General features: G+C 44.7%; 2 protein-coding genes across 4 annotated transcripts in view; both read left to right on the forward strand.

The window, feature by feature from the left end:
* The window catches only part of LLPH (LLP homolog, long-term synaptic facilitation factor), a 414,220-nt gene that overhangs the window by 29,855 nt on the left and 361,150 nt on the right, over positions 1-23,215 (forward strand). The window lies entirely within an intron of this gene.
* GRIP1 (glutamate receptor interacting protein 1) overlaps positions 14,227-23,215 on the forward strand; it is a 309,325-nt gene continuing 300,336 nt past the window's right edge. For all 3 annotated transcript variants that reach the window (XM_052669096.1, XM_052669099.1, XM_052669104.1), the window contains exon 1: positions 14,227-14,359. In XM_052669096.1, the coding sequence (XP_052525056.1) occupies positions 14,305-14,359 (55 nt within the window). In that variant the 5' untranslated portion in view covers positions 14,227-14,304. The remainder of the gene's footprint in view (positions 14,360-23,215) is intronic.

Below are 23,215 nucleotides of genomic sequence, written 5' to 3' on the forward strand. Positions count from 1 at the left end.
GTTGGTTTGTTTTGTTTTTTAAAAAATAAGGATTGTATTAGCCTATTTTTGGTTCTGTTTGCTTTGCCTCTTTTATTTTGAACAATCTATTCTTACTTTTTTTTTGCTTATTCCAATGGAGTGGTATAAATATTTTATCTTAAATGTACTCCAGCAGAAGCAGAGTGAACATTAACTGTCTATAAGGGTTAACCCATTAGTGAAAAGGCTGCCTGATAAATTGAAAGCATGGCTTTTAGCCAAGAGGGATCAGTATATTCTAAGCATTCATTTTCAGCCTTAGCAGTGGCAATTCATGTTGCCTGTATCAGATGTGGTACAGCTTCTGAAAGAAGCAACCTCAGAGGCAAATCCTGTACGTTGCTATTCAGAGAGCTGGCCTCTGACTGTACACGTGAATTAAGGGCATTGCTTCCTTATGAAGTTATCTCTTTATCTGAAGATGGAAACTGTAAGTCAGAGGCACAGAAAAACTGTAAACAACTTTAGAATGTTTGGATTCCATTTTCCAAATATGATGTGGCATGATTAATAGTGAATGATTTATTCAACTTATATATCAAGCGCTGTCATATCTTACACATTTTCAGCCCTATTTTCTTTTTCTCTGACTACTAAAATCAGTAATGAAGACAGGAATCAGATACCTTCAAGGAGCTCTTCATCCAAAGAAGCATTCCAATTCTTCAGAATGCATAATGGCTAATCAAGATGGTTGGAAGTGGATCTGCCATAGAAACAATACACGTTTTAAGGACATTTAAACCGCAGTTAATTTTCTTGATTTAAAAGAAAATAGATATTCTGTACTTTTTCTTTATAAATTCATTTTTCTTCATAATATTTATTGCTTATTTTTCTACCTGCAAACTGTAATTCAACAAAACTGTATTTATTTTACAGCGTGTTTTATTTACATTGGTGCAAACATCTGCATAAAAGCAAGGAGCAGAATTTGAGACTTCGACAAATGCGGGAGATGCTGAACTTGTAGTCACATTTTGTTACAAAGAAAAGCCATGCAGAGCCCCAGTGCTAGAACTGCTGGGAGGTACAGGGATTTATGGCAGTCACATTGCTGTGGACTGCAGCCACAGGGTTGCAGGCAAGCTTTTTTAGGGCCTTTGTTTTCTTAATATGATGCTAAACTCAATTTTTAGATGCTTATTTTGCATATGGAATCACTTCAATTTTCTCCATAGAAGCACTTCACATGTTTAAATATGGCAAGATGTGCTCACACATGATTATGGCAGGCTCTGAAACAGCTAAACTCCAGTTTAATGACGTCTGTTGTTCATTAAGGAAAAGCTCAACATAGTTTAAACAATGGGGAAAATTCATGTAATTCAAAATACAGTAACAGGAGATGTGTTTATTTATACATCTGTCATATATATTTGAACTGTATTTTAGAATAGGCCTAGGAAGAAGAAAGTGCTTGTTCTGAAATACATGAATGCACTGTCAGTATTCATTTTCAAGGTTTGCAGTGGATGTATCTTGTTGTTGAAGGCGGAACACATTTGTTGACACAGCAAAACACAGAATAATTTCCCATCAAGGGCTCTCTCTTTGCTTTACTTTTCCTAAATTTACTGGCATGGAGAAAGGCACGTCAGCGGCTCATATAGAGCACATAAGTAAGATTTCCTTTCCCCAGTGTGATTATGCACTCTTGTTATTTCAGCAGTCTGTGGAGAAACATCCTATGTATTCATGCAGTGACTTAGGAAAATTATCATTTGTATTGGCTTCCAGCTGTTCAATAGCAGTATATGCCGATCCACAGACAAGTTGTAATCACTTTGGGCTTATAATTCACCATTCATTACAACAGCCTTCTTGTTTTGCTTTCTCCAAAACCAGACAAGATTTGCAAGTTTGGCAAATAAATAGCGACAAAACAGTCTGAAAGAAACTGTATCACAGGAGGGAAATTAAACCTCTAGAACCAAAACACCAGCAGCAACAGTTTTCAAAGTTGTTTTACATAAACATCTATTTTCTGATTTATTTTGTTTTGTTACGTCTCCCAAGAGTTGGAACATTTTCTAGAGAATTTCTGGATATTTGTGATTTCTTTCCCATTTATAACAGGAACAAAAGGTGGCCTGTAGCCTAAGGTGAACAGATCTTGATCTCCTCTAGAAGGACAGCATCATCTTGAAGGACATGAATTGGCATTCAGCTTTTAAATGTAGGACTTTGTCTGAACAGAAACTGCAGCTGTAAGGTTTTTCAAGTGGCAAGCTGTTGACTGGGACAAAATGTTGGTGCAGCTGTTTGCCAACAATTTCCCTGCTTTGCCTGTCAGGTGCATTTTTGGAATGTGAGATTCTCCCGTCAGGCCTGCTCCAAGTCCAGCAGAAACCTCCTGGGCTGTAAAAAAATCCCATCAAACCTCACCCGGTCCCTAGGAGGAGACTTTCTTTTGGTAAGGTTCCAAACCTCCCAGCCCAGGATCCCCCAGAGACCTGCTTCTGCTCCCAGAAACTGCTGAAGGGAGACGTCATTGCCGTGAGCAAAGAAAAACAGGTGTCATCCATCTCATCTTGAAACGAGCACAGTCACATGCTCATGACGTGGGAGTCATCAGAATTGCACATGCTCTACACAGGCAATTACTTTTTGTCAGCTGCCTTTTATCCAAAAGCAGAATTCAAAACTACTACCAAGAAAACAAGACGTGTGCAGCATAGAAAAATGTAGAACAAGATGTAGTCTGAACTCCTACCATACTCAACTTGCTTCATCACAGAGGATTGTTTACTTTTTTCCTCTTGCAGTTAACAGTTCCTGAGTGAATCAGCAATTGCATGCAGGGCTTTTGGAGCATCACCTTAAAGATTTGTTGTTTCAGTCATGGTAGAACAAATCCAAAAGCCTCAGCTTTGTAGATCTTCTGACAATTTATAGTGAGCTTGTTTGCCCTGTTTTTAAACACAGGCAGCAGTCTCCTCTGGAACCATTCTGTATTTAATGCAGACGGTGATTATTTACTCAGCAACCACAAATGCTCCTGAAATGTTGAGGTACGGTAGCTGGTGGGCCAGAGTTGGACTGAGCTGATCCTATTTGAAAAATGAAGTCCAAATGGTAGAGGTCTGTGGGAAGAGGCAGTGGAAACAAGCAATTTCCTTATTATTTCCTGTAGTTTTTGATACTGGGTGAAATAAAGAAATCTGTGCTACAGATCACTACCATTGGTCAGGTTCCCCTTCTCAGAGGCTTTGTGGTGAACTGTAACATCAGATTAGTTTCAGAGGTCTCGAAGGCAGTTGCACTGGTAAATCTGGACTGGTGTAGGGTGTTTTCCCCCCAAAATACCCAATGAGACACCAACCAGGGAGTTGCTGGTACAGACTGAAGAATCGCATTTGAATCGTGTAATAGCCAACTGGTTGATCTACCCATAGCCACAAAAGGTTAGCTGCAATTTCTGAGCTGGTCCGATTAGACTTTATTTAATGAGATACTTGATTGCATTACAAGGCTGCAGATCCCTTTGTTTGTGAAGTTCTCTCTTCTTTGCTGAGTTGTTTAGACATTACCATTACAGTGTTTAGGTGTCTGTAATCTGTCCAATGGGTCACAAATGTGCAACAAAGGCTTTTTTTTTTTTTTGAGTCAGTCTTTGTTGTTACAAAGGCTTTGATAGAGTTTATATTTTTTTATACAGGAGCCTCATAGGAGAGAAGGCAACGAATAGGCTGGAAAATAAAAAGCTCTTTCCCAGGTAGCATAATATTGTGTTACCCTTGAGTTGTATCACAGTGAAAATTACTAGCTAGGGAGTGTTATTAAAATATGATTCGATATCAATCTCATTATATGATATGAATGAAAGCTCAAAGCGACGCGTTTGCATTCACTGCCACTGAGGTGCCATTTCTGCTGACAGGCACATGTTGTGCCATTATCATTATCCTGCATTTCTTCATCTTCTAGGCACTATTGTAAGGTACCAGCCAACTCTTGAGAAGGCTTCCAGTGCTGAGAAGCCTGGGTAGCCTCTTCCTGCTCTTTCTCAAAGGGAACTGTGTGCACGCAGCTCCTTGCAGGACTCAGCCTCCTCTGAGGAATAGCCAAGCAGCTCCCACTGTTCCAACTTCCTTGAAAACATACTGCTATTTCAATGTCAGTGGTGGCATTTTTTCCCCTAAACATTTAGACTCTGTCATAGTAACAGCTGCTTTTAGTTTTAAGTTTGTTTTCTCGTCCTTTACGTCCTAAAAATGATAACATTTAAATTTATTCTCTTCAAATGTTAAGCTCACAGTTTTTAACTTTCTGTAACTATAAACATTTGCGTCAGTAGCAGTTTGTGAGTTGCTTTGGATGTCCTATGCATAGGTAAATTTTTATATAGATTGTTTTAAAAAAGATATTTGCAATAGCAATCACATGAATTATACAGAAGAAGAGAGGCTCAGGACAACAAGAGGGAAAGCATCAAAACTAGCATTCCCAACCTCTTTTTAAAAATCAAGAAGCTAAAAATAATAATACTGTAACTAGATAACAGAGGGGATCAATGGTGCAGTTTTCTCTCTATAGATAACTTTAATCAGGTTGCCTGGGTATAAGTCTGTTTAAATAACTGCATGTTCAAAATCTTGATATTAACAGCTGAATATTTGATTGTCAAAGTCAATTCTAAAAGGAAAATGTATTTAAGACCCTTGAACATAGCCCTTGACAAATGTTAACAAATGCTATTTATATTACTATTATAATTGCCATATTTGAATGATGCTGGAAATAAAGTGGATGCAAAAATAGATGCTTCCCAAGCATAACTGGTTGGTTGCATACTTTGCTCAAAATAAGAAAAGTCTTAATTTTGCCAGAGAGGTCCGACGTTTCTTTTCAGGATGGTCTGATCAACAAATAAATCACAGACAATCAGACATAAGGAAAAGAGTGCACGTGAGTCTTCTGCTTATATAAACGCAACACAAGATCTTCACCATGTCCATGAAAGATGCTTTTCCACTCAAGTTCTGATTCTAGTAAATCTTTATTCAACTTGCTTTTATTTATAAGAAACCAGAACAACATCCTTATATAAAATTCTGCTATTGATTCATTTGACAGAGGAGAAGAATATTTGTGTGATTTTTGTGTACAAGTCTAAAGAAACAGAATTACTGTCTAGTAATATTGAAACTTTACAATGAAGTTGAAACCTGCTGCTGGTGGTAGCTTTGAAATGGTACTGCTTGATGCAGGATGGCAGGATGGCTAAGGCAAAGTGTGTTCTACCATCTAGCTTAAGAACAAAATGTTTAATAAATGGATGGTGTTTATTAACCAGAAACTATACCTGTCCAAAGGAGAAATGCACAAAATATATACAAACTTGCTCAGGTTAGAAAAGACCTTAAAGACCATCAAGTCCAACCTCAACCCAACCATACTACTATATATATATACATCAACACATATATACAAATACATATGTATACGTACGTATGTATATTTATGTATATATATACAGACAGATATTTCACATCAGTTCATTCTCTACCATACTTTTCCCTTTTGTAAAGTAAGGGCATGAATCTTCGAATGTCACTTTAAGTACAGTTTTGCACAGAACTTTCTGGATTTTCTAATCCTGGAGAGAACTTTTCACCAATCATGCAGTTATGGTTTGTTGTACATCCTCTTCTGGATCAGAGCTGCTAGCATTGGTTAATAGTAATAATTAATATTAAAATAGCGTTTCCTCTTTTTACAAGACTCATGACAAAATATTTATTTGATTATGCCTCTCCAATCCTAATGTTCTTTGAACGTTTTCAGTGATTTATGTAGGAGAACACTCTTGTCTTTAAAGTATAATTGCAGGTTTTCTTCCTGGTCTGGTGCAAGGGCTACAAATGCATTCTCTAAGATCATTACAGTACCTCAAATAGGCTAAGAGAGGCTTCCTTCTGATCAGCTCAATGTTCTGTATACTGTAGGAAATGAATAGTACAATTCACATAAATTTGCATTAATAATACTGAGTTCCTATCAAAGACTAAATATAATCTACATTTCAAAAAAAACAAAACAGCGTGACCAACATTTCTTCTGATAGGTAACCTACTTGAATATCAGCTTTATGGCTGTTTGTATGTATAAATTAAAAACTTCTTTTTAAAGATTTGGGTTAAAAGCAAAAAGCTATGAACCCATCTAAGGCAGCTGAGGTCCCATCCTCAGAATACACCTGGAGGATTTCTACATTGCCCTGTGTTTTCACATTCCAGTTCACCTGTTTCTGCTGGCACAATACCAAGTTTGTCATATTCCCAGCGCAGAGCCAGCTCATGCCTTTCAAGGGCTATTCACAAAAAATCACAGAGTTCCTCAGTTTGGCAGGACCTTCTGGGTCCATCTGCTCCAACCCCTGCCTCAGAGGGTCACCAGAGGAGGGTACCAAGGGCCACATCCAGGCAGCTTCTGAAGATCACCAGGGAGGGCAACCCATGGCCCCTGGGCAGCCCGCACCATTGCACAGGAGCAGTGCTCAGTGCTGTTTGCTCCAGCTGCGCTCTGTGCTAGCTAACAGATTCCCCAGCATGCAGATGCTGTAAACCCATGCTTGTTTTTGAATTTGGAAGGTGACAGGATGGTAACACTGACAGCAATGGGATTCCCCCCACTTCAGTTGCTCTGCATCCTGCAGAGCAATTGTGGTGCAAGATGTATTAGGAGGGGAGGGATCACATCAGCATGGAGACCTGGGATGACTATTTGTTGCTCCACACCTTCCGTTCCAGGAAGCAAATGTGTTTCCTGAGCTTGCACTGAGCCCTCAAGGAGTGGGACTACAGAACTGGTTACACCTCACTGCTGTAAGTTCATGGCTGGTTCAGCACTGGCAAGCTGCTCTTTCTGTCTCTGTAAGACAATCAATCGTGTGGCTTGTGTGTGGATGATGGGTACAAATAATGTGCTTGAAATAGCAGCTGGCTTTCCGATAACGGGCTTCCCAAAGTGTGCTGAGTGTCATTAATAGTATTCATGTCTGCAGGTTGCTTGCCAGAAAAGGTAAGTAAATACATTTATCAGAATTCAGCACAGACAAGCATCAAAACGAAGCATGCAGAAAAGGTATGTGAAGAAAGTGTATCCACCTTGGGAATTTCAGGGGCCAAACCAAGTCTGTTCTGCACGGGCTGCTTCCTGGAGTGGCAGCCGATGGGCTGCAGACAAGGAGCACACAACTGCTGGCAGCACAACCAACTCTATCAGAAGCTCTCTGCTTCTGCTCGGGCTGCATTCGGAGAACAGGAGCACCTCAAGAAAAATCAAAGTGGTGTTTTATATCCCTCTATATAGCCACTGAGGCTTACAGGCCGTGCAACCTGAGACAGCACAGTGATGATATGTTTGGTATAAATCCAAATCATTCTGGCAGCCTGACTCTGCCTCCACAGAGAGTGGTGCTTGCATAAAAGCCATGCTCAGGTTACCTGTAGCTCTTATCTTCACACGGAAGTATTGTGAGTTACATGTCTGCTCTCTTTCTCTCATTTTCCTTGTCTCGCCATGGAATATGCTTTGGATCATAAAAGACCAAGGGAGAGAGAGGAAATATGTCCCTAAAATGGAAGCAAAATCTCATTCCACTACATGTAGTGTCTATAACAATAACATTTTCATTGGCCATAGTAAAATTAGAAATCACTTCCTGTAATGCCTTCATCATTGAATGCAAAGAATGGCAGTCACCACAGTCTGGATTTGGTGCCTACAGCCTGACCATTCTACCCTTCTACATCCTGAGGGGCTCATCCCAAGCTTTTTACAACCTGGAACGTTTTTCCCAAAACTGCACTCCTTTTCTGCTCCACGCTTTTTCTCCTCCCTGCAGAACAACTTCACAGTGTTAAAAACCATGCCTGAAGAATGAAAGTTCCTGTGCTGACAGGAGATGTTCCAATGCCTTCCTCCATGCGAGCGTCTGAGTGCTAAGCAGCGAGTGAGCACCAGGGCTGGGCTGTGACACCAAGGCCAGCTGGAGACTGGCCACCAGTGGTACATCCCAGGGACTGATGCTGAGGCCAATACCGACTTTTCTCTTTTATGATGCAGACAATGGGACAGGGTGCACCCTCAGCTGTTCTGCAGATATGTGACACTCAAAGCCTGAGCAGGCACGGTCCTGAGCAACCTGCTCCGGGTGACCCTTCTTTAGCACGGTGCTTGGATTGGATGATCTCCAGAGGTACCCTCTGCATGTGACTGTGTTTCCTGGAACAGGGCATATGCAAAAAAGAGATGCAAAGCTGTTTGGCAAAGGGTGGAACTTACAACATAACATGCACTACATGCTCTTTGCCAGAGATGGGAATGTCTGCAGATGTTGAATATAGGACATTTATGGATTTTTAGTGTTGTCAGTAATTTAAGCACACTGGCAATATGGATATATTGGTTAGGGCCTTAAGTCACATCACAAATCATTAGGTACTTTCATATACTTTTGCATGTTTTTCCTTTGAACTGTTTTAGTTGTCAGAGACGCCTTTTGCAGACAAGAAAGTTTTAAGCAATTCCATTTTTTTTTTAAACTTCTTTTCAGAAAATACTCTGGTTATATTTAGGCTTCAGGAAGAAAGGGCAGCAGTGAGTTAGACTGTTGATGTCTGTGTAATTTGCTTTATTCATTACACTGATAATTCTGTAGTCTTTTGCAACAGATTTACAAAACTCATTTATATGCAAACAATGCAGTTATAAGGACTAATTGGAGTATTTTATTTTAGCAGCACATGGCACATAAAATTTGGAACTTAGGCACCTCTGCCAGTCCAGAGTTTAAAGCCTAAGCGTGCAGGGAAATGGTGTGTCTGGTTTGGGGGTAGGTCACAGAACCGACAAGGAAAGAGGCAGCAGGGAGCCTGCCATCCCTCTGGTTTGTGTCTGCTTGGCACAAGGATGTTGGCGTGACCAAGACTCTACAGATTATCTTCTGCTAACTGTAAGCATGATCTGCTTGTTCAAGGATCTGAGATCCTTACAAATGTTGTTAAAGTGTCTCTGCAAAAGGAAATGGAGAAAATCTTCCTGCCTTCTTGAAACATGAAATGGCCTGATGGCTAAATCCAGAAGCACATTGGCACATAACACAGGCAACAGTTAGAATATGCATTTCTAAATCCACCAGTACAGACTCTAACAGTACATCCTAACTTTCTGTTCACTTGGCAGGCTGCATCTACCAAAACTCACCTACAATCACCTAAATTTGTGATGCTGAGCATACATAGAATTACTGTCAACTTGCCCAAGCTAACTGTGATTGCCTACCTCACCCAGCCTGGGATGCACAGACAGGTGACCAGTGCCTCCCAAGAGGCCCACCTCCATGGGCTTCCTCCTTCCTGATGATCTCTGCCACTATGCCAGAGTGCTGGGATCATGAAGGGAGCAAGCAGAAGGAAATGTCCTCTGCACTGTGTAAGGATGGAGAACCGTCCCCAGGGAGGCTGGCAGCAAATGGCTGCAGGGCTGCAGCAGAGTGCCCTTCTGATTTTTGTTAGTATTTGTTATGAAAAGTGTTAAAATGCATCTGAAAAATCAATTGTTGTTATGCTCCATCTCATTTCTGAACTTTTTGAACTGATGCTCTGTAATGTGACAAGTAGCTTTCAAGATAAGGCACCTTTTTCATAAATGGAAAATGAAGAAAGAAATACAGCGTGCAGGGAGGGTGATGCTGTACAGAGTGCAGCTCCATTCTGCCCAGCACTCAGTTCTGGAGAGATTAGTATCACATTTTAATGAAATTGCATCACATTTTAATGTGACTTGTATGCATTAATGCAACCCTCGGCAGGAATGTGTCGATCTCAGAGGTGCACTGGGGGACTTAAAAGGGTCAGAACTCAGCAGCTGTCCTTCCATGTGGCACAGGAGATGCTGCCGAACCACCAAGGATACTGCGGAGAGCTCGGACATCTTTCATCTGTTCTGAACAATGTGGACATTTCTGGGGCTTGGATGACCAGAAAACCTGCAAAAGCTGCAATCTCTTGCTGTTACAACCGATATTTTATACTCATCTGGAGTACTGTGTCCAGGTTTATGTTGATTTAGATTGGATATGAGGAACAGGTTTTTTATAATCAGAGTGGTGAGGCACTGGAACGGGTTGCCCGAGAGGTGGTAGGTGCCCCATCCCTGAAGGCTCTTGAGATCAGGCTGGGTGAGCTCTGAGCACCTGATGGAGCCGTAGGTGTCCCTGTTCACAGCAGGCAGTTGGACTAGATGGCCTTTGAGGATCCATTCCAACTCAAATGAGTCTTCGATTCAATTATTTCAAAAGGTCAATTCAGTTTCTTGTTTTCAGGAAATGTTCTCCTTAACACCTCCTCAAGCTCTTTTTAACCACAAATGAGTATATGAACTTCAACAGTGAGTGTCAGTCACCAAGAAAAAGGAAAAGCAATGTCTACAGACTTAAAAGCTCAAGCAGACCTTGTAATGTAGAGGCAATTATTGCTACATACTTGCAGTTACTGAGAATCTGTCCAACCATCAGTTCCACCCATTAGCATTTTTCTCCTACCTGGCTTTTAGGGAATAAATAAGAATAGGAATTAAAACTAGAGTAAAATATAAAGTAAAATAAAATTGAATCTTCTCTTCAGAATGCTCCACAGAATAAAACCTTTCCTTGGGAATATTACACTTCTTCTGCTGTGTAATTCCAGGGTGCTATTACACTTGTTTCAGATGACCTCCACCAAGCAAGAAGGAAGAGCATCTCCTTGCAAACCAAGATTCAATTCATTTAAAATCCTCTGAGGGAAAAAGCTGTAGGCAGAAGAGACCTGGCAGGAAGTTTATATGCTATGGGTGTGAGATGTTCACCATAAAATGCACATCTAAATCCGGTGACCGCTTTCTTCCATTACTAGCAGCGGAATACACAGAAGCAGTTGCTCAGTGTGAAACAGCTCATGTGAGTAACAGAATGCAATTAAATTAACTGGAGTCAGGCACCCATGCCAGCTTTTCCTGTAGCACAGAAATGGGAATTACAGAGTGTCGTTGCTTAAAAGGATTTATAAGTAAGGTCTTGCATGAGAGCAGCATATATATTCCACGCAGTGATGCAAATATGTAGTGTGCCTATTCCTGAAAAGCCAGCAGTAGGTAGAAAAATATATAAATAAATAGGGTTTATCCCTCATTTTGATACACATTTCTGGAGCAAATCTAAAACAGCAGCTGTGATTTCACGACTCCCGCAGGACCCTGGAGAATCCCACATTCAGTCCTGGAGGATTTTTACTCACTTTAAAAGTGATGGTGATATAAAAAAATAGCTAGAAAATGGCTTACTCTCCATTTTTATGGAGAGTAGTGCCATCTATTACTTTATTCCTCTGACCTGCAATTTTGCAGAACTCCAGGGCTGGCCAGAAGTCAACTGGAGGACCAGAAATGCAGTATCAGGGCTCAGTGTTGGTGGGCTTTTTCATTGCTAATGGAAAGGTGAGGAGTAATAGCTGGGCATCAGAGGCAGGGGGTAGGATTTAGGACGTGGATGACACACAATCATCTGAAGTTTTATTTCATTCCACAACACTTTAAAGCCCAAGAAATGGCATAGGTTAGGAGAGTAAGTGTCAGAACACATTTTTAAAATCAGCAATACAGCTTCTAAAGCAGTCTCTGCAAGCCATCTCCTTGCTGTGAAACACATGGGACCACTTTCAGCAGCACGTCCCCATGCAGATACTGCCTGTGCTGGGCTGAACCTGGGCCCTGCTCCCTTCACACCGCCTCAGGCAACGCTGCAGTGCCTGCATGCCCCAGGGCATCTCCTGGGAGCGTGGCCCTGCAGGTATGGCTCTGGCTGGGGACTTCTGCTGTATAGCACTGAGACATCCACATGCACACTCACATGCACAGTCATCCTTCTGACAAGAAAAATGACATTATTTAGGATGAAAGGAAGGAGAATATTACTGTAAGCATGTCTCTTCTTGAGGGAAGGATGCAAGACTATGGTTGAAGGATGCAGTAAATCTAAATTTAGCATCAGCAGTAATGAAACAAAAATACTAACATGGCAAATAGGGCAAAAACTCAGCCTGGTGATGCTAAGTCATTTAAACATTTTTTGGTTGGTAACTTTCATAGAATCGTATAATCATATAGGCTGGAAAAGACCACTGAGATCATCTAGCCCAATCACCAACCTACCGCCACCATGCCACTAACCATGTCCCTCAGTGCCACATCTCCAGAGACACCTCCAGGGACAGTGACTCAACCACCTTGCTGGGCAGCCTGTGGCAATGCATCCTCCTGAGAAGACATTATTCCTAATATCCAACCTGAATGTCTCTACATTATGCCACTGATTTCAGTTTTTGGCCAGGTGCCACCTGGCGCTCTTGCAGCCAAAAAAAGCAGCTCCTTGTTGCACTCTCCAGAATTCAGTAGGAAAACAGCATGTGCTTCGACTCAGACACAGACTGCCATGAGCAGGCACAGCACTACTCATGGGGAACTGCACACAAATGAGGATGAGCTGCTGCTGCCACACTGGTAGGGCTTTAATCAAGGGCATTGGTGAGGCTGCACCTCAAGTACTGTGTTCAGCTTTGCACCCTTCACTTCAAGAAAGACACTGGAGTCTTAGAGCGTGTCCAGAGAAGGAGAGCAAAGCTGTGAAGGGCTTGGAGCACAAGTCTTATGGGGAGCAGCTGAGGGAGCTGGGATTGTTCAGTCTGCAGAAGAGGAGGCTCAGGGAAGACATTATTGCTCTCTACAGTGACCTGAAAGGAGGTTGTGGCAAGGTGGGAGTTGGCCTCTTCTCCCTTGTAACGGTGTTAGAATGAGAGGTAATGGCGTTAAGTTGTGGCAGAGGAGGTTCAGGTTGGACATCAGAAAAATGTCTTCTCAGAAGGAGTGGTGAAGCATTGGCACAGGCTGCTCAGGGAGTTGGTGGAGTCACTGTCCCTGAAGGTGTTCAAGAAACGTGGAGATGCGACACTGAGGGACGTGGTTAATGGACGTGGTGGGGATGGGTCAATAGTTGGGCTAGATAATCCTAGTGGTCTTTTCCAACCTTTATGATTCTGTGATTTCAAGGGGTGTTTGCGGTGTCAAGGAGCACATCCTGCTTGAGGCATGGGCACCAAGTCAATGAGGAAAAATGCTGTGTCAGGAAACTAATGTTCACAGCAGAAGTTAAAGCTGGGAAATCCTTCACATCAAGATGAAGGACTCACGAATGGCTGTCAGACCATGTAAAATTGCATAATTCCTTTGAATGTGAGATTGCAGCAAAAAAGAATCACAACATAACTGCTAGGCACAGAGAAGTAGATACAGCCGTCCACCCCCAGACCTTGGAAAAAAAAATAATTAGGCATCACTTATCCTGCTATCATTACTTGAGAGTAAAAGTCAAACTGACACTTTACAGGGGTGTTTTCTTTTTTAATTATTATTTTATTTTTGGTAAAATATGAGTGGAATATTTAAATGCTGTAGCATCGGTCTGCTCTTAGGTCATGGCTGCGTAAGAACAATTTCGGTGGTGAGATCTGAGGCCTTTCGGTCAGGAGGCCGAGAGGAGCGGGCTGTAGCAGGGACTGGTGCACGGCAGAGCCTCCCTTTGGGCCGGTCCCCCTCAGTGGGGTCCCGCACACTTTAACCCTTCGTTTCCACGCGCGAAGAGACAAACCGCGATGCAAGGCACGGCGTGAGCCCACAGGGCCAGGGCGAGAGGCCACGCAGGGCACGGGGCACCCGACATTTTGGCAGCCCCGAGGGCCGCGGCCCCTCGGTCCCTTCAACAAGTGACAAGATGGAGCAGCGTAGCCGTTCCGACCCCGCCCGGCGGGGCCCAGCCGCACACCCCCGGCCCGGCGGGGCGGGACTGCGGGGCAGAGGCCGCGGTGCGGAGCCGCCCGCCCAGCGTGGAGCGGCTCTCCGCGGCCCGGCCCGCACCTGGCGGCGCCCGCCCCGCCCCACCTGCCGGGGCCGCCCGCGGCGCCCTCCATTGCGCAGCCGGCCGCCGGGGCCGGCGTCCCTCCGCGCCTCCCCCTCCCGCAATCCTTCCTCCGCTCGCCCCTCGCCTGTCCCCGGCTGAACCGGGGGGAGCCCGCCCCGCTCGGCGTCCCTCAGGCTCCGCCGCCTCCCCTCCCCCCGCGAGGCCGCCGCCCCTCCGCGCTGCCCGCCCGAGCCCCGCTTCCCCCCGCCTCCAGCCGCCCAGCGCGGGTCGCCGCCGCGCCCTGCCATGAGCGCCCCGCCGCACTGAGCAGCACGCGCGGAGCCATGCCGGGCTGGAAGAAGAACATCCCCATCTGCCTGCAAGCCGAGCAGGAGCGAGGTGAGCGCTCGGGGAGAGGGAAGAGGGAAGGAGGGCGGGGGGCTGCCGCCGCTGTGCCGGCGGTGCCCGCTCCCGGCCTGGATGGGCGGCCCCGCGCCTCCCACGGGCTCGGCGGCGGCGGAAAGAGAGCGGCGGCAAGGCGGCGGCGGCGGCGGGGGGTCGGGGCTGGGTGGACGCCGCGCCGAGCCTCCCCGCTCCGCTGCTGGCAACTAACTTTTGTCCGCCGCCGGCCCCCGAGCCGGGCTCCTGGGTGAGCCGCGCGGAGGAGCCTGCGGCACCCTCAGCGACTTCGTGGAACTTCCCGGCGTGGGGCAGCGACCCCCGCCCGCCCCCGTGAAGCGGCGCCCGGGCGCGGCGGGCTCCCCGCCTCTGCTTTCGGGGAAAGGGGCCGTGCCTTTCGCGCATCCCCGGGGACTGCGGGGGTCCCCCGAGCCGCCCCCGGACCGGTGGCGACCGAGGGGCAGCCTCGGGTCTCCCAGCCCTGGCTGCGTGTTCCTTTGGCACCGTTCGGAGTAAGCTAAAGAAAAGGTGACTCGGTCCTCCCCGCAAAGAGGGCTTCTACCACCAGAGGTTATCATGGCACTGCCTTAGGGTCTGTCTGAGTCAGAGGGAAAAGAGCCGGTGCACCTACGTTTGGGAACTTCCAGGTCTGCCTGACCTCTTCCACCTGCCTCGAATCCTATGTTCTGTGTGCCCCGTTCTATGGCAGCACATGAAGCCGTGAAGTAGGACAGTTGTTTTTTGTCTGTTGCCTTATTGAAGAGAAAGCTGTCCTGTTGGAACAGAAATTGACCAAAAAAAAAAAAGGGGAGGTTTGGTTTGCTCTGTGAAAGTGGTGTGCTCCTGCGCTGGAGGTGAACTGCCTCGGAGCTGTGCCCTGCTCCTTGCTGTAATTCCTGCCTTAAGGGGCGGCTGCTGGCAAACATATGACGTAATAAAAATAGTAAGTGAGGTGGGAGCAGGTATCTCGCCTGCGAGAAGCTGTGTTTTGTCTCTCTCTTTAGAAAATGCAGTCATTACTGAAATGTGAGGTTGAATGTCTTCATGTCAGGAATGTCTGTGCAGCTAAGGAATCACAGCAGTAGGATAGAAGACAGTTGTCAGAATGTATCAGATGCTTTTACAGATGGGGAAACTTTAAAAAGGGTCTAATCTGGATACGTCAGAAACGGGGAAGATTTTCTCCTTTCATTCTGCATAAAGGTTGTGTCATGAGCTGTGCCATGCAGGCTCGTCTTTGCTGGAAGCAAGCGGTGGTCAAGGCTTTGATGGGTCTAGTGCTGATTAGAACACTGATTTGTTAACTGTTCCTGTCTGTTAATATGTTTATTTAATCCTTCCTTTTCAGTTTGGAAGTGGATAGATTTATATTACAATAATGTTATCACTGTGATGCTTCTCATTGCTGTGTTTCTACTGTGCAAATAAAAGAGCTCTTCTGTGCCTGAAGTAAATGATTACTTCCTGAAGTATGTTTCATTGCATATTGCTGTAGTTTAGCTAATAATTGAGCAGGGCTCCAGTTACAAGACTCTTCTTCCTTAGACTAAAAAAAATATGAAATGGTCCAAATTGTTAATCAGCACCAAATTTAACTGTCCTTGGGCATAAAGAGTAGATGAAATAAAGGCTTTCAAACTAGCCAGAAGAATGGCCAGTGCAGTAATGAATTGAAGGTGTATCTTTAGCTAATGTAGAAGTTTAGCATGGCATTGAGTTAAAAGGCAATTACAGATACGGTTAAATTCTGGTTCAGAGCCAGTTGTGCTAACATCCCCCTCTGCCGTTTCTGGAAAATATTTCCATTCCGATGCTCTGCAGAGCACTTGATGTGTGTTGTGCTATCGAGACTTCTGTGAATGTCAGTGCTGTTGTTTTAAACAATCATCGAGTCCATCTGTCGATATTCTGTGATTTACATATGGAACAGCATTGGATATAGAACAAATACAGCTTACATTATAGAATATGTCACATCCCATACACCAGTGTGCTTGTATATGAAGTATCCATTTATCTATCTCAGGTTCTGGTGGATATTGAATAATAATACATACATGGAATATTTTTGTTCAGTAACATATAAGAAGCACTTCATGCATTATTTGGATTGATGTACGTGCAACCTGGCTGTTTAAGCAGTGTTTCTCTTCACTGCAAGGAGCTCATCTCCGTTGCACCCTGCAGTTGTCGGTAGGACAGTGGCAGTGCATCAGCTGTGTAACAGCCCAGCAGCTCTCTGTCAGCTCGGTGCAGTAAAGGGAAGAGGTGGAAAAAAAAGTGGGAAACTAGTGAGTAGTTTAATAATCCTGGTTCATCCATGTGCCTTCAGCTGGCTCGCTTCTTCAGTCTCAACTTGGTTGCATCTGCTGACCACGTAGGTCTTCTCTGTTATAACAATGTTAGCGTGCAGCCTTAATTTCAAGTGCAGTTGTAGATATTGTAGCAGCAAGTTGGAATCAGAAAAGGAGAGGGTGCTGGAAGTGGGGAACAGGGAAGGAGAGGTTGGCTGTTGGCACAACTGATTTGTACTGACCGTCTTTCCCCAGATACTTCTTCAGAATTCACTGTTCTCCTTCCAGCCCTGTCTTGGGAGGTGTGCTTGCTGCATATGTTTCTATATAGAGCTGCCTGTGCCCCTGCCCCTGGCTGTGGGAAGGAGGATGTGGTGGGCACTGTGATGTGTGGCTTAGAGGTGGGTGGGTTTGCTAAAGCGGCTGTGGGGGCTGTGAGGAAAACTCAGGTGTATCCCCATGCCACTGTGGAATGGAAAGCTCTGTTCCTACCAATGTTTTGTCTCCATCCAAAGCAACACAGTATTGCTTCGGGAACATCTCACATGGCTACTGTGTCACCTGGTGCATCAGAAACATGATGCGGGCGCTGCTGCAGTTGCACGTTGCTGAATAAAATGTACGTGAAATGTCTTTATTTTTATGGGAAGAGCTGTCAGGATATTGGAAACAGTGATACCACTGCATGGGCGTGCTGGGCATGCTGTAAGCAGGGTTATTTTAGTATATCACTATCCTTGTTTGCTCCTTCCTTGCTTCAGAGTTTTTCTTCTGTGTTGAGTGCTTGCCTTTGCTCAGCCCTTCATTGTAGTTCCTTCAAGTCCTGCACTGAAATGGAGGTTATCCAAAAACTTGACCAAACAAGAATTTTGCTAATGGAAATTGGCCAGTTGTACTAAAATGGTATAACAGAGAAGCAGTCAACACTGTTAATTCAGCTTGGCAAAAATTGATACACTAAGTGAAGGAGAACAGCACGGCATGTGCCACCCCCATATTCTGCATCTCTCAAAAAATGGCACAATAGGATTTATTTTTATTTGATGGCAATCTAATCCTGTTATAAACCACTGAAAACACTCCTTGAGGTGACATCTGAGCAAATACTTTGAGAAGAATGTTCCCAGAGTTAATTTTGCTCATTATCTCTTCCAGTCAAGTTATATGAAGGTATTTTATGGAACTCCTAATTCAACCTTATAGCTGATCAAGTTTGACAGGAGTACGGAAAATAAGATTTGCATATTTTGTGTGTTCACTGAGGGGCTGCTTGGGATCCCTTAATGTACGTGGTTATTAATTATAAGAGTGCATCTAAGTATATACTTTGATCTTGATGATAAAACCGGTTATTATTATTTAAATCTAGCATGCCTTCCATAGATGTTCTGCTTCTGTTCTCAGTACAGCAGCCCGGTTATTTTGAGGATGAAGGAAAGACTACATTTTTTATTTCCTGTTCATGCATTTATCCGTCTTAATTTCTTTTCGTCAAGGAAATAAGTTGAAATTTAGGAAATGTTTTAAAGGAAATATTTTAAAACCCTGTACTCAAGGATTAAAGAATACACATTACTTTGTGAATCTTGCCTCAAATACAAAGACAGTGTGCTCTGATGGAAGATGTTGTGACAGCGCACATCTATCTCTGAGCTCACTGCTGTGCGAGCTTGTCTGCTTATTTTAATCTGGGAGAGAATCATTTTCTCAGATAAGTGAGAGATACAGTCCCATTATTGGACTTAATTGTGTTATTGTGGCTTAGCAATTTACATCCGATCAAATGAGGCTGCTTTAGCAGGGGATATGCTTCATGCTCTTTCTGGATACAAGTTAAAAGAAAAAAAAGCTTATATTTCAACACAAAAGGATAAGAATAGCTGTTCGCTGTCGGTAAGCTGAGGCCTAATAGGGTAAGAGGAATCTCATCCTTCTCCGGCCTAAGTGGGACCTCAGAAGCTGAAGAAAACAAGCTGAAGACCCGGTACTTGCAGTCGGTTGACTGATTTGTAAACTTTGGGATGTCGGGAAAATTGGGACTGGAAACCTTGCTCAAGGGCTTTCTGTGTTTCTTTATCTGTTGTCTCATATGCGCGCACTGGGTTTACGCGGGAAGGTTTTGATAGCCATGGCCTGCGGGGCTGCCCCACGTCAGATCAGAGCAGCTCCAGCCGCTCCATCACGGCCCCGTCGCGGCCGGAGCTGAGCCCCGAGCGGCGCTGGGTGTGCTCCGAGAGAGCAGGCTGAAGGGACGGAGTAACTGCTGTGCAACAGCAGCTGGGGGAGAGAAGAGAGATGTGAGACACGGCCCCGCGGGCACCGAGGTGAGGGCAGGAGGCGCCTCGGGCGCGGAGAGGCAGCTCCCTGCGGCCCAGGAGAGGCGCAGAGGAGCGGGCCGTGCCCCGCAGCCCGCGGGCGCCGCGCCGAGCCGATCCCCGCGAGCGGCCGCGGAGGTGCCCTCGGGCAGCGGTGGATGCGGTCTGAAGGCCGCAGCGCGTCGGGCCGTGGCTGCAGCCCGTGGGGAAGGGCCCGCGGTGGAGCGAAAGGCCGGGGAGCTGCCGCACGTGGGGAGCAGCGTGGGGCGGCGCCTGAAGGGCGGGCCCTGCGGTACGGAGCCGTGCTGGAGCGGCGCTGGGAGAGCTGCGGCCCGTGGGAAACCCGCACAGGATGGGTTCGGGAAGGACGGCGTGCCGTGGGGGGGGGGGGACTTGTGGAGCAGGAGCAGAGCGACCGAGGAGAGGCAGATGTGTGCTATGGGCTGACTGCAGCCAGTGCTCGCTGTTCCTCTGCACTGCTTGAGGGAAGGACAAAGAAGTGGTGGATGGATGGGGGAAAGTTTTTAGCTTGCTTTTAGTTCTCAGTGCACTATCCTGTTGTTAAGAGGCAACTAATTGCATTAATCTCCCTGTGCTGAGCCTGTTTCCTCCTGACAGTGCTTGGTGAGTGATGTCCCTGTCCTTGTCTCAACCCTTGAGCCCTCTTCTGTGGTGTTTTCTCACCCTGTTCTTTGAGGAGGGGCAGTGAGAGAGCAGTGTGATGGAGCTCATCAGCCCACGAGGGTCAGACCTGCAATGTGTCGCATGCCTCCTGAGAATCAAATCAGAAGTCAAATGAATCTTGCACAGCTGGTCTTTCTTCACTTGATAGCCTGAACAGTGAAAAAGGTCACAGAATGGCCAGGGTTGGAAGGGGCCTCAAGGATCATGAAGCTCCAACACCCCCGCCACAGGCAGGGCCACCAGCCTCCCCATTTAATAGTAGACCAGGCTGCACAGGGCCCCATCCAATCTGGTTTCAAACACCTCCAGGGACGGGGCATCCACAACCTCTCTGGGCAGCCTGTGCCAGCACCTCACCACTCTCTCTGTGAAGAACTTCCCCCTGACATCCAACCCAAATCTTCCCTCCCTCAACTTAAAACCATTTCCCCTTGTCCTGCTGTCACTTACTGTTCTGGCTGAGTAGGATAAGGTGACACTCAGCACGCAGGGGACACAGGCGCTGCGATGCTTTCTTCATTCCTTCTCTCAACCAGCTGAGACCACAGGGCTGAGAAAGAGGCAGTGATTGCTCTCTTGTGTCCTTTTAGTATGAAAGGAATGGAGAATAAGCAACAACCATTTATATATCTGGTGATCTGCACAGACACATTAACAGCATTTTATGATCTGAAGTGTTAAAATAATTCAGAAACTTTCAGAATCTTCATGAAGACACAGTCTTTCCTGAGTGCTGAGAGATGACCATCTTCTGTGTCTGGATCATAAGCAGGTTTTTTCTCATACAGAAAAAAAATACGTGACATACTGTGATATACTGGCAGCATTTTTTTTTTTTTTTTTTTTTTTTTTTTTTACAAAAGCAAAACAGTTTTTGCTCATGTTCATTAAAAATGGAGAATTAGATTTGGTCTGGGAATTTGCTAGCAATGAGTTATGATTTATTGATGTGGCAGCAAACACTCCGGCTTCTCTCAGAGAACAGCAACAATTGGAAGCACTAACAATATTTGCTGATAATGGGCACGGTTGCTTTTGCAGGTGTCTGAGAGCTGTAAAGAGAGTCAGCTCTAAACACAATTTCTTGATGAAAGAATTTCCTGTGCACTCATACTTCACAGGGAAGTGTAACCAAAAGCACAGTTTATGTTCCCTCAGTAACGCAGAAGCAGACAACTTTCCTTGAATCTCAGTACATGCCTACTTAGCTCCACTGTTTTTTGTTTTTTATATGATTCAGAACTGACTGAACTACACTACCAACACTCATGGTTCTCCATGAGGAACAGTCAAGAATGTGTTACTCATGTGGCTGTAGTAGGCATGCCTTGATGGTCCACGTTCCCCAAATTGCTCATATCTGATCTCTGTTTAATCCTGCTAGTGCCTACAAAAAAAAAAAAAAAAAAAGATGCACTGAGTCAGCACAGGGTCTTATGATCATGCCTGTGAAATTCAGTGTTGTTTGAATGTTCTACCTAAGTCATTTGTATTTATGTCTGTTGAAATGTCAGAGCACCATCTGTCCTGACTATGCAAAAACAGACTAATGAGATGTGCCAGCGTTCTGTGTGGGGACAGCTGGGATCACCTGCTCAGTATTTAAGTTTGGCAAGTTGAGTGTAGTGCCCTGTGAAATTCATTTGTGTTGGAGTATGTTGGTACCATTTATGTTGGATGCAAATAATCTTGATTACTGTGTCACCTTACTGATTTTTTTTTTTCCTTTCTTTTGCCATTGGCACAAGCTGTACTGAGTAGCTGGGCAACACAAACTGTTCTGGCTTGTCCTATAGTGCAGCAGCCAGGTTTTATGGCTCTGAATTAAGCTGATGAGCTAATGCTTTTTATAAAGTCATTTTTGGTGCTATTTCTGCTTTTTCACTAATTCTGCATTACAAGTTAGATGCAGTGTGCATTTGCAGAAGCAAAATTCTTTGCTTGCTGTTAAAATATTATAAGAAACGTTAAAATGAAGGAGACTGATGATATTTCACATGGAAATTTTCTTTGAAAATTACTGCAGGAATTGAGAAGGACAGGCGCGACTGACACAACCTCCATCTGTTTTGTGCAGGGCAGCAACGTTCTTTCATTTCTTATCACTGAAAATCACCACTGTGAAGATTCTGCAACTGTGCAGGAAAAGCTGCAGAGAATATTTTAATAGTTTACTTCCTTGCACATTGGGATCCCACAGACATTAGGGAGTTGTTTCATTGAAGTTTGGCTCTTAAAAAAGCCTAATTGACTGCAGAAAAGTCTTACTTTGGGGTTAGTGAGCTGCACCAGGCAGTGCAGTGCTTTCTTCCTTATGAAACTTCGTGCTAGGTGAATGTACAGCGAGGATCTTTCTGTCCCCATACTCTGAAGTGTGAATTAAAGTGAATGCACACACATTTAAAAAGGTGAGGAAGAACTTAATTGTGACTGGAACATGTGATGAGGTGAGCCAAATGATTCTTATGGATCCCTTCCAATTTGGGGTATTCTGTGATTGTATGAAATCAGAGATAAGTTTTCCCTTTATGAGCTTTTTGTTTCTATGCAAGCAAGATAGAAATAATGTCAGGTTTTCTTCAGTTGCCTGAATTGAAGTCCTGGTATTCCATAATCCAAGCTTGTCTGGCCTCTTCCACAGCAGGAGAATGCTCATAATGATGTGGTGGGTTTTCTTGTTGTTTCTTTTCTTTTTCAAGCAAACAAATGGATAACAGTAGCTAGTCCAGCAGCAGTTACTACCTGAATGCAAATCCTTCTACAGTGGTCGACAATGCATGTGGGGTAACGTAGGCAGCAAGAAGGAAGGTGCATTGGGTCCCTGTGTGCAGTGACCGTGTGGCTCAGAGCAGCGGTGTTTCAGGGTTTGCTAATGGGAAGGCTCATGGAAAACTTTTATTAACATGTGAAGTAACAGACCTGTGGACTTCTTAGATTGTATTTTTCTATTTGGACTATCGTCTTTGTGGTCTGAACACAGTGTCCTTTGTACTGTTGGAAAGATGAGCTTACAGCGTTGCTTTTGTCTTTCACCACTGCTAGCTCCTATTCACCAAAGATCAGCGATGAGATCAGAGCTGCCAGAGGTGTGTTTTGGCATCCGATCTAGGCCAGGATGGTTTTGATAAGTGAATTGCATCAAGCTCCCTACTATCCCTTGCAGTCTCCAAACTGATCTCTGAAAACATTGCTAACTGGCAGAATGTAGTCCTCGCTTGTGCCCCTGTCACTATGAAGTATTGGGACCCAGTTCTGAGATAAGACTCTAGTGGAATTAACAGGCGAATGTGCTACCCAGACAAAAAAAAAAATTAAGTTCAATGACAAACAATGAAGTGTTTGTGTTGTTTCTGAGATAGGAGTGGGTTATTTATTCAACTGCTGGGCAGAAGCTACAGTGGTAGTCACACAGAGAATACTCTGGGGAGTGAGATTCAGTGCCCGCCGCATGGATGAGGCTGCTGTATTCTGGAGGTTAATTTACTTGTGCCAGCAAATGTACGGAGCCCTTGTGTTTGCTAGTAGAGGCCGTTTATTAATCCAAGGTCTCTTCTGAAAAGTTA

This window comes from Tympanuchus pallidicinctus, unplaced genomic scaffold (genome assembly GCF_026119805.1).
Source record: "Tympanuchus pallidicinctus isolate F22 unplaced genomic scaffold, pur_lepc_1.0 scaffold8, whole genome shotgun sequence".
NCBI classification, from domain to species: domain Eukaryota; kingdom Metazoa; phylum Chordata; class Aves; order Galliformes; family Phasianidae; genus Tympanuchus; species Tympanuchus pallidicinctus.